The sequence below is a fragment of the Eublepharis macularius genome, chromosome 3, assembly GCF_028583425.1.
Source record: "Eublepharis macularius isolate TG4126 chromosome 3, MPM_Emac_v1.0, whole genome shotgun sequence".
Lineage (NCBI taxonomy): Eukaryota > Metazoa > Chordata > Lepidosauria > Squamata > Eublepharidae > Eublepharis > Eublepharis macularius.
The window spans coordinates 65,348,705-65,360,730 of NC_072792.1; the positions used below are offsets into that span (position 1 = coordinate 65,348,705).

General features: G+C 43.7%; 1 protein-coding gene across 3 annotated transcripts in view; it reads right to left on the bottom strand.

Moving 5' to 3' along the window:
* Positions 1 to 12,026, bottom strand: part of MID1 (midline 1) — a 285,444-nt gene that overhangs the window by 19,292 nt on the left and 254,126 nt on the right. For all 3 annotated transcript variants that reach the window (XM_054975067.1, XM_054975066.1, XM_054975068.1), the window contains exon 5: positions 7,597 to 7,745. In XM_054975067.1, coding sequence (XP_054831042.1) covers positions 7,597 to 7,745 — 149 coding nt within the window. The remainder of the gene's footprint in view (positions 1 to 7,596; positions 7,746 to 12,026) is intronic.

Genomic DNA, 12,026 nt, shown 5'->3' on the forward strand with positions numbered 1-12,026 from the left:
GGTGTTTTCCTAGTCTGCATTCAAATGTCTCGTCAAACCAACATTAAGCCTGAATGCACATATACCGGCTTGTTGCCAAGCACACCTGTGTGCATCGCCCCTCCATCCTACCCTTTCCTTTCTGTGGGGAGCACAATGAGAGAATCCTGGTTTAAAAATAACTCCTGTTACCCATGCCATACAAATGCAAGCTCATAGCTTAACTACAAGTATTCCTCCTGTAATCTAGTATTCTAAATTGGGATTCCTTTGCCATGTCCTGCATGAAAAGGGAGGGGGAGTAGAAAGGGGTGTATGTGAGACCTGAACTCGGGTAACCTCTGTGTGGTGGGCTCCATCTCCTGCAGCAGCCATTTTGTGGTTGCACCCACCACCCCGTGTCAAAATTGCAAAGGTGCCCACAGGCTCAAATAGGTTGGGCGCTGCTGTTGTATAGAGTCTTCTCAAGACAACCAAGTTACTGTATGCTTCAAATGGTCTGGCAAAAAGAATGCCATGATCCTGATCAAAACAGACAGGTAAAGACATGTAGCTGTAAAAATAATCCACCACCAGAAATGCTGGTGGCTCTATGCAATAACACTGGGAATGTACTAATGTGGACTTCTTGTTTGTATGAACTAATGTCTCACATTGTTGGTTCAGCTGTAAAATGGCAGTGGTGTCTGCCGGTCACCCCCAGGGTTGACCATAACATCTAGTTGTGCTTGGAATAAAGCCAGTAGGGGGAAATTCCATAGTAAGAATAGCAGGTCAAGTGACTGGCTAGGCAGCTGGCCAGGCAGCCAACAGTGGCTAGGTGGAAAGAGAATCTATATTCTATTGCTACTGGCATCCTGAAGATGCTGTTTCAGCATTGCTCAAAATGCTGCGCTTTGGTGCACCATGTGAAGAGAGTCCTATCAGGATGCCTTAATGAACTGGCAGGGGAGAAAAGCTTTTTCTGGCAGAAGTCTAGGCCACTGCGTTGGCCTGTGATATCCACAGCGCAGTAAGTGGGGTTGAGGTATGGGGGGCGGTGGGGGGAGGAAGCAAGCAGAAAAAGAGAGAGCAGTTTCTTTTCCTTTGACCTTCTCAACTTCAGGGAAATGAATGAATTTTTTTACTGTCCAATGAATGAAACTAGTGGGGCTTTCTTGGCTTGAGTTTTTATTCATTTGGAAATGAATGTTATTTGTATTTATTGAAAATATTTACCTACTCATCTTTTTCCCAGGCACCCCAGAAACCAAGGGATTTACATCCTGGGATGTATCATGTATATCCCTACTTGTTACATAGTGGTATTCCACACTGCTGGGGCTAATCTATGGTTTGATTGCATATATTTAAATTTACTTCTGAGAATACCATGCCTACATATATTTTATTAAAATGTACTAGTTTTTATAATAACTGCTCATCAGCATACTGAAGTATTCTTACCAACATGTTTTTTTAATCCAAATTTAATACAAGAAATGATTAAACTGCACAGTACAAAAAAGAAAGGGATTAAAACTAAGCCATAAAAGACATTATCAAAACCACTCTAGGCAAATTGTTAAAAAACCAAGAATTACAATAAACAAGCATTTAAACTTTGTTGCATTGGAGGAATTACTTCTTTGGTATTTAAAACATCTAAAATTGGTTTCCATATTTCATCATATTCAAATAAAGGGACTGCCATATGCAAGTTCCCCAAAAATGGATTGTGCATAATCCTACCCATCAAATATTGCTCCCAGATTTTCTGATACCACTTTTTAGCAATGGGCCTTTGAGGGATTTCCAATTCCCAGCAATGACCAAATGAGCAGAGGCAACTAATATCGAAACAAGAGACACATAGGAGACACATATTTGGAGTCAGAAGAAGTAAGTCTAATTAGTATTACCTAAAATACGAATGAACACTAGGATTATGCAAAAGTGAATGGAAGATTCGTGTACACTCACCGTGAAGCTTCCTTTCTCTGTGGTCCGGGAGTGGGGCAGTCAGCCTTAACTCTTGGGTAGCTCCTCCTCCACTTGAGCAGGGTCGGATGAACTTGTGATCCTAGGAGGAGGGGCTCCCCTCGGCTCTTCAGTTTGTTTTCAAGCCCAGAACACCCTAACATCCTTCCTCTCACCCTCTAAACATGCAAATGTAAGCAGGCCAGCATGTCTTTGTTCCTTTCCCTTTATACTCATTTTACTCTCTGCTTTGGGGTGGGAATATGGACTGCCCCACTTCCGGACCACAGAGAAAGGAAGCTTCATGGTGAGTGTACACGAATCTTCCATTCTCCAGTGGTCCTGTGGAGTGGGGCAGTCAGCCTTAACTCTTGGGATATAATATAGCAGTATACCCCTGGGTGGGAGTTTATTAAACAGACCTACAGAACGTGTTGCAATAAACGTCTCCCAAAGGCCGCCTCTGCCGACGCCAACTGGTCTACTTTGTAATGCCTAGTAAAGGTATGCACAGACTTCCACATCGCCGCTTTACAGATCCTCTCCAAAGAAGGAAAAGACCTGTAAGCAGCAGAAGTGGCTGCCCCCCTTAATGAATGAGCTGTGATTCCCGTGGGCAGTTCCACCTTCCTAGCTCGATATGCTAAGATGATGCACTCCCTAATCCACCTACTAAGTGTGGAAGTTGACACCCTTTCACTCATGGAACATTTCGGAAAGGAAACAAACATACTCTCTACTTTACGAATGAGTCTAGTCCTGTCTACATAAAAACTGAGCGCCCTCCTTACATCTAACTTGTGCCACTCCTTTTCCTTATCATGTTTAGGATTGGTACAAAAGGAAGGCAAAACGATATCCTCTCCCTTGTGGAAGAGGGAGTTCACTTTTGGAATAAAGGAGGGGTCCTATCTGAGCACTACCTTGTCGTTATGGAAAATACACAACTCCCTATTTACTGAGAGCGCTCTCATTTCAGACACTCTCCTTGCTGAGGTAATCCCTACCAGAAAAATTGTTTTCAGAGTCAACATTTTAAGAGAACAGGTTGCCATAGGCTCGAAGGGTTCCTTCGTGAGAGCAGTAAGCACTAAATTAAGGTTCCACGTCGGGAACCTATGGATTTGTGGTGGGTTCAGCAGCATAGTGCCCCTCAGGAACCTCTTAACATGCGGGTGTTTTGAGAGTGATGTTCCCTTTTTGGATCCCCTCACTGCTGACAATGCCGCCACCTGTCTTTTCAGCATACTAGTGCTGAGACCTTTGTTCAGCCCGTCTTGCAAAAATAATAAAATCTGTTCTATTGGCACAGTCAGCGGGTCACTCCCTCTTTCCGTGCACCAGGTATGGAAAACTTTTCACGTGTTACCGTAACTTCGATTCGTTAAACCTTTTCTTGATGCCAGTATCGTGAAGATGACATTTTCAGCATATCCCAGTTCTTTTAACTGATTGTGCTCAACTTCCAAGCTGCGAGGTTTAGGGATCCCGAATTTGGATGAAATATTCCTCCTCGAGCTAACAGATCTGCCCTGCATGGAATCTTCCATGGTTCCATCTGAGATAGTCATCTCAGCTCTTGAAACCATGGTCTCTGGGGCCAGAATGGTGCAATCAGAATCACTTCTGCCTGCTGCTCCACTACTTTTTGTATCACTCTGTGTATAATCCTCAGCGGAGGAAAGGCGTACAGGAGACCCTGTGGCCAGTCTGTATTCAGAGCATCCATCCCCAATGCTTGCTGTTCCTTCTGTCTGGAAAAGAACTTTGGAACTTGTTCTGGGTCTGTGCGAAAAGATCCACCTCCGGCTTGCCGAATCTTTTGCATATTTGAGTGAAAACCTGAGGGTTCAGCTTCCATTCGGCCTGATATACGAAGTTCCTGCTTAGCCAGTCTGCCAGGTGGTTCTGTTGTCCTGCCACATGCACGGCCTTTAACGACTTCAGGTTTGTCTCCGCCCAGAGGAAAATTTCCTTTGCCTCTGTGTTTAGAGCCTTGAACCTGGTGCCGCCTTGCTTGTTCACATAAGCCTTTGCCATCATGTTGTCTGTTTCGATCAGGATGTGATGACCCTTCAGACAGTTCTGTAGCCCTTTTAGACCATTTTTTATGGCTCTTAGTTCTAGCAGGTTTATGCTGAATGTCCTTTCTATGTCGTTCCAAGACCCTTGAATCATTCTGTCTTGCATGTGTGCTCCCCATCCCGTCAGACTCGCGTCTGTGGTCAAGACTAACTTTCTTGGGTCTCTGAGCGGTACACCTTCCGTGAAACTGTTCGGATTCGTCCACCACTCCATCTCTTTGGACAAGGTGTCTGGAATTTCCACTACCTTGCTCCACCTGTGCGTTATGACCTTCTGAAATGGATGGAGAAAACGTTGTAGAGGACGTGTGTGGAACCTCAACCACTGGAGAGTCTCTTGGCAAGATACCATCATTCCTAACAGTTTCGCCAACAGCATCACCTCCACTTGTCTTTCTTTCTGTACTTCCAAAATCATCGTCACTACCTTCTGCGGCCCTTCCAGAGATACAAAGGACCTGTCCTTGACTGTATCTACGACTACTCCCAGATGAGTAATCACCTGTGTCGGGGTCAGAGTGCTTTTCTGTCTGTTGATGATGAACCCATGCTTCTCCAGACAGTCTACTGTCACCCTTACTGCCTGCTGGGCCAACGTCAGAGATGGGGCTTTTATAAGGATGTCGTCCAAGTACGGGGATAGGGCTATCCCTTGGGTTCTGAGAAAGGCTATCAAGGTCACCAGCACTTTGGTGAACACTCTCGGAGATGACTTCAAACCGAATGGCAGGGCTCTGTATTGGTAGTGTTTCCCATCGTAAGCAAAGCGAAGGTACTTCCTGTGAGCCTCCCTTATGGGGATGTGCAGATAGGCCTCAGATCTATGGAGGCCAGGAAGTCTCCCTTTTGAATGGCCTGAGTAGTGGACTTCATTGTCTCCATCTTGAACTTGCGTGACTTTATGTGACGATTCAGCCATTTCAGATCCAGTATGGCTCTGACATCCCCATTCTTCTTTGGAACGATGAAAAACACCGAATACACTTTCTGCTTCTGATATCTCACTGGTACTGGTTCTATGGCCTCTATTTTCAATAGATGCTGGATGGCTTCCTTCACTTTGGCATGTCTCTGCGGGAGAGGATTCCTTGGTAAATGAATGAAGCGCCTTTGTGGTATCTTGTCGAATTCCAAAGAATAGCCCTTGGATACTATGTCTAGCACCCATTTGTCCGAGTCTGTGTGATTCCACTGACTGGAGAAATTCTGTAGTCGTCCTCCAGTTTTCGTGGCTGTCAGCTGATAGTCATGCTTGATTACCCTTCTTTTGGCTTTTTGCTTGCACAGCCGACTTCCTGAAGGTAAAGGATCTATTTTCATTCCTTGGTCTAGACTGCCAGCGGCTCCTAAACGGCCTATCAGCCCCCTGTCTTGGAGCTCTTTTTCCATCCCGAAAGGAATGCCTTCCTTTGTACTTTGACTCTCTTTTTCTGGAAGGTAGAACCTTTTTCTTTTCGGTATCTTCCACCAGATACCTATCCAAGGCTTCCCCAAAGAGTTTGTTCCCAGCGAAAGGAATTGCTGCTACTCTACTATGAGCTTGAGGGTCCACATCCCAGTTCCTAAGCCATGTGTTGCGTCAAGCGGTGAAGTTAAAACCCATGGCCCTGGAAGACATCTGAAAGGAATCTAAGGTGGCATTGGCTGCAAAAGCTGAAGCCAGAGCTATCTTTTTGGCATCGTTCTTAACTTCCTTGGGGACCTCACTCCCCGCTGCTGCCAGGTCTGAGGCCCACGTGAATGCTGCCCTTGCAAACAGTGACCCTGTGGCCGAGGCTCTTAGAGATGCTGATGATGCTTCATAATTTCTGCGTAGAGCCTGTTCTATCTTTTTATCTGACGGGTCCTTCGGCATGCCCTCCACATCCATAGGCAGAATTGATGAGCTAGGATTGAAACAGGGTCATCTACAACAGGCAGCTTGATCTTTTTTGTTGAATCAGGTGTTAAGGAGTAGAATTTATTGAATACTGAATGATACATCTTAGGCTTAGCGGGATTGTCCCATTCTGCTTTGAGGATGCCATGAAAGGCAGCTGGGAGAGGCACCCCAGATTGCTTGGGTGCCATCTTTGGGAGTGCCCTTTCCAAACCTTGGGGGTAAGATAGTTCTGAATCTTGAGACCCTGTGGGAGTATGGGAAATCTCCAGGGTTCTTAGAACCTTAGCCAGCAGCTTATTGTATACCTCTTGAGGAAAAAGCCTGGTTTGTATTTGGCCTATTTCTTCCTCCTGCTCTTCTGAAAGCTCTCCTTCCTTGCTTTCTGAGGTTTGGTCACAGATCTGAGCCTGATAGGGACTCTTCAGAATTACTGGACTCTCCCTCTAGCCATCTCTCTACCTTTTTCTTTTTTGGTTTAGTGAGGGCAGGGGATTTTGCCTGCCTCTTCCTGTCTGAGATGGCCAGCCTAGACTTCTCCTTATTGGGGGTATAGTCTGTTTCCTAAGGTCATTCACCGCCCCTTCCAATCCTTTCTTGATTTCTGACCTTATCCATGCTAGAATGTTGGCCTTTGCTTCTTGGCCAGAAAGGTCAGGATCTGCAGTGTCCAAACTCTCCCCTTGAACTGAATGCAAAGATAACGGTGAGCTTGTGGACTCTATGGCACTGGGGGTTGTCTCCATGGCCGTGCAGTCTGAAGTGCCTGCTTTCGCCGCCATTCCCACCAAAATTCTCCTGCCTAGAAAATGAAAGTGCGGAGTTGCAGGGTTACACTGAACTCAGCAGCTACCTTAGCTTGCTTCCCTGAGTTCCCCTTAAACCTCATCGTAGTTAGAAAGGATTTCCCCCCCCAACCCTATTGCTCAAGATCTTACCGCTCCAAGGCGTTCCGGCGCTCACTTGGGGCTCTCGCCGCTTTACTGCCGTTGATTGCAGCTGCCGCTTGCCTCGGATGCGACCGCACTAATGCTGGTGTCGTCGCTCCAAAAAACGGCTGTTCCTCACTTCAGCGGCTGCCAGGAGTTCCCTGGCTTGTGCTGTAGCCCCTGCAGAAGCCGGGTCCTAGTAAGCTAGGAAAGAGTTGGCTCTGCTGCTCGCACGCGTTGCCTCTCTCTCTTGCAGCTGCTTTTTTTTTTTTTGCGGCTCTCGGGTGGGGGGTGGTGTGGAGGAACAGGTCCTTCCTTATCCCCTGCGAGCAAAGCGCCCACTCGAAGTCCTTTCAGTCTTCTTTCCCTAGGATCGATTTTGCTCCAGAGGAGCAAGACTCACGTCCCTGCAGTAGCAGGGCTGGAAAAAACTGAAGAGCCGAGGGGAGCCCCTCCTCCTAGGATCACAAGTTCGTCCGACCCTGCTCAAGTGGAGGAGGAGCTACCCAAGAGTTAAGGCTGACTGCCCCACTCCACAGGACCACTGGAGAATGGCTTTGATTGCCACAAGTAAATTGCTACTGTATTGTTATTGAATAGATCAGTCTTATGGTCTTGTACTGCTATCATTTTTGCTTTCCCTTTCTATTCTGTATCTTGGTTAGCTCCATTGCCTTTTTAAGCAATCAGGTTGGCCCCTGCTGTAAACAAAATGCCAGACTGGATGGCTACCAGCATGTCTCACCGTATATTCTTAAGGCATTACCTTTCTGTTATGTTTTTAGCAGACTGCAGGAAGCGTGCATGATCATTCTCCTTCAGAGACTGCTCGGCTTGTGAGATCAGAGAGGTGGAACGCTCAATACATTGCTTGCAGTTAGCTATTTGTTGGGCCAGTTTTCTCAGTCTCACCACCTGGCAGAAAAGCGTAAGAAAAGTCAGACCTGTGAATTTTGTATTTTCAGTTCTTTAGGGCCTTAGTGCAAATAGGGTGCTAATGTGAGTGGCTTAGCTGAGAAGTAAGATTCCCGTTTACACTTGCCTCACTCAGAGCCTATATTGTTCCAAGTAAAAGCTTATTTTTCACACTGGAGAATCATGATAACACAGCTGGTAGATTTTTTCTGTAGCAGGGAACCAGCACTTCCTGTCAGTCTCCTCTACTTCTTGGATAACAAAAGTGTACTGTCATTCCTAGTTGCCTGAAATGATGTCTTTGAGACAGTTTACAAGGTCAGCTCCATTTTTCTGCAATTTTCTGAGCTTATTTACAAAAACAAGTGACTTCAGAGCAAACCTGACTAAAAGAAAAAAATTGTGTTGACTGACAATAAAATAAATGTTTACCCTCATATACTTCAATGCCTTCAACTTTCTGTGGGAATGGATTCAGTTAAACAGAAACATCATGATATTTGCCTGTGGAATATCAACAAATGTGCACACTGCTTATACCTTTGCAGTAGACAAAAGAGCCACATGAAATAACACTGAAGTGTAATGGATTCTATCTAAAGTTGGAAGGCTCAGAATGAATTGCTAATAGAAAACATCTCCTAAAGCCTCAGCAGCACTCCTACCCCCCTGCCCTTTACTCTACAGTGCTACTACCATCGACATCACCACATAACTGAAAAGGGGAAGGAAAAGGAAACAGGTTTAATTACTTTGTGCTTCTGAAGTACATTAAGCTCTGATTACATATAAAAAGCAGGAAATTGATAATTAAGTAGATTGGCAGAAAGTTTGGAATTTTATACTAAAGATAACAAAAACGTGCAACATTATGTTTATTAAGCAGTAAACACTGTAATGTCATGACTTTCCTGGCAGACAAATAACTAAGATAGGACTTATGTATCCTTAGCCAAAGATTACAGGACTTTGGTCAACAAAGTCCATAGGCAGGCATTAACATTTGTTTTGCATTATTTTGACAGTAAATCACTTCAACCCCCCCCATTGTTCATTAAAAATTTGAACTAATATTTTATATATTTTTAAAAATATGCAAAAATAGTAGCTGATTTTTATTTCATACTTAGTGTCATTCTAAGCAGAGTTACATCCTTCTCTCTCCACTGAAGTTAATTGACTTAGAAGGGTTTAACTCTGCCTAGGATGATACCACAGGAAACAGTCTGTTCTTTGTATTTATCTCTATCTATATCCGCCCCCCCTCCCCCCCCATTAGCTCAGTACAAGCACTCTACCTGGGCAGAATTATACTGCCTACTTGAAAGACTCTTTGTAAAATTCCCTAGAGCTAAGTTTTCTCAGGAGGGGATTTTAACCCCAGGATCATAGATGCAGTGGGCTTTCAGGGACCACAGATCTCTTTGTCAGATGCATCTGGCAAGGAGAGCTGTGGTTATCGAAGGCTCATACTGCATTGGAATTGGATGGTCTAGCTGTTTGGCTGCTACAAACTAACAGGGCAAACTCCTTTGAAGCCAACTGATCCACACACCAAAAGGAGATGTTTACATATACTAGCAAAGGAATGTTTTCGTTGCTCCCTCCCCCTCCCCCCCAATTGCCTCTTCTCTCTCCTCCTCTTCTCCTCCCTCCTCTTCTATATTTGACCAGTCTCTGTATCATGCATCTGACGAAGAGAACTTGATTCTCGAAAGCTTATGCTACAATAAAATTGGTTAGTCTTAAAGGTGCTACTGGACTCTTTTTGATTTTTTTAACCCCAGGATGAGTCTCTTGGATGAGTCTCTCATTGATAAAACCCAGAGTTACCTACTGACCTTAATTTACCAGGCTGTTTCACAAGAAGAACTAATAAAAGACCAACGAAGTGGGGATTTTATTACTCAAACAGATTATTCAGATTAGTAATAACAATAACTGTGCTTATATACTGATCTTCTAGACAGATTAGTGCCCCACCCAGAACGGTGAATAAGTTAGTGTTATTATTATCCCCACAATACTGCTGGGGAACTGGAACTGAGAGGAGTAGCTTACCCAAGGCCACCTACTGAGCTCATGGTAGTTGAGGGATTCGAACCAGCAGAGTGCTGATTCGCAGTCAAATCACTTAACCACTGTGCTAAATGGATGGCTGGATATTGATCCTCTTGGAGAGTTTATTTTTATTTCTACAAGAGGATGTATCATAGATTATTGTTTAGTCAGTTTTGCTGCTCTTCCTTTAATCATTGACTTTAGCAGCGGTGAACTTTTGGGAGGTAACCACTTGCCCCTAATGATTAATCTTTACCTATCTGGTCCTCTTTATCTAGTAAAAGATCCAATCGACCATCTGGAATCACAAGGAAAGGGTCTGAGAGCAGCTGTCTGGTCCCCACCCCTAGGCTACCTTTTGAAAGCAGTCTTGGACTTAAAAGAATGTTAGACTCTATACATTGATAATGAGTATTACTGACCATAGGAAAGAGATTGGTCTCTTTTCTAGATTTATGGAACTTTTCTATCCATTTTTGCTTAAGCCATATGTTCATAAAGCAGTTCCAAGAAATAGTTGGTTTGATGCAGTTTGTAAGGCCACTAAACATCAGGTATCCCATAAATTGTGACATACGAGACACCTTTGGACTGACAGTTTGGTGAAAGATCTCCAGGTTGCTAAGGATGCTTAAAAGCGATTTGTGAAAGAAAAGAAAGCTGCTGCCAGAATGAGATCCTGGCAGAAGCTAATCAAAGCTGGTTGGTATAATGTGTCCTCTAGATTCTGGTAAATTGTCTCCTCTTCTTTAAAAACTAGAAGTACTTTTTCTCATGTTATTACCGCTCAGACCTGGGTATCACATTTTTCATTGGAAAATGATGACAATTTAGATGTCTCAATGTCTCTTGATCTCCTAGAATGGCAACTAGTCCTATGTTAGGAGATAGTGAAGTTTATTCAAGGACTTCATGCTCGAAAGGCCACCGGCCCTGATAGTATTCTAGTATAATTTATTATTAATAACATGAACTGGCAGGTGGCGTTTTCTTCTAATTTTTTTATTGAGTGAATTTTACAGATGTGATTCTCCCTGAATGGTTTTCTAGTATAATTGTCTCTAGTATAATTGTCTCACTCCATAAAGCTGGAGACAAAGACAACCCTAAGAACTCTCATCCTATTAGTTTGTCACTCATAGGCAAGATCTATGCAGCATTTCTGTTGAGCAGACTTCAGTCTTGGATGGCTGATTTTAAAATCATTGGTCCAGAAAAGGTGGGATTTTGTAAGGGATATAGTACCCTCGATCACTGTCATGTGCTATCCCGCCTGATTAGTAAGTATGTCATTTTGAGGTAGGCTTTTTTATATGCAGCTTTCATAGACCTTTCATATGCCTTTTTAACTCCATATCTAGAAGCCATCTACGGGCTAAATTAAAGCAAACCACAATAAACAAGGTATTGCTGTGGTTAATTAAAAATCTCTATACTGATTCTACTGCCTATGTGTGGTGTAATAGTGAGGGTCACTTATTACTTAACTGGCCCTTCTGTGTCATCTGGGGGGGGGGGTGTTCAATAGAGTTGCCTTCTAGCACCATCTTTATTTAGCTTGTATGTGTCTGATTTGCCAGTTTTTTTAAAATTGCTCCGTCTCTGCACTTGCCTTAATTACTGGGCGTTTCACTGCATCTCTTACTATATGAGGATGACTCAGTCTTACTTTCTCGAACCCAGATTGGCCTTCTTTGGGCCGTGAAAAGGTTCCATACTCATTCTCTGCATGAGGAACTTTCTATCAATTTTACTAGAACTAAAATTATTAAGAGTGCATCTTGTTCTTTGACTAAGAGAGAGACCTGGATAGTTAATGGACAGAAGATCTCACAGGTTTCCTCTTTTAGGTATCTTGGTGTTTTATTTCAGTCTACCTTGTCCTGGAGATGTCATAAACAACTGGTCACTCAGAAATCTATGGCTACTATGAAGGCAATTTTGCATTTATTTTTTTTAATGGGGCACACTACATCCCAGCAGCTATTAGAGTTTTTAATTCAGTGGTGATTTCTCAACTTTTGTGCTCCTATATGGATTTCTGCTCTAGATGACTCTATAAATAGAGTACAGTCCTTGTTCCTTCAGGCACTTGGAGGGTTCCTTAAGTGGATTTCATCATTCGCCCTTTGTTATGAATTTGGTTGTAGCTCTATGGAAGCCTGCACCTTTAATTTTTGGTTTCATCTATTTTTTGAGACCTCTGAGGGTAACTTGGTA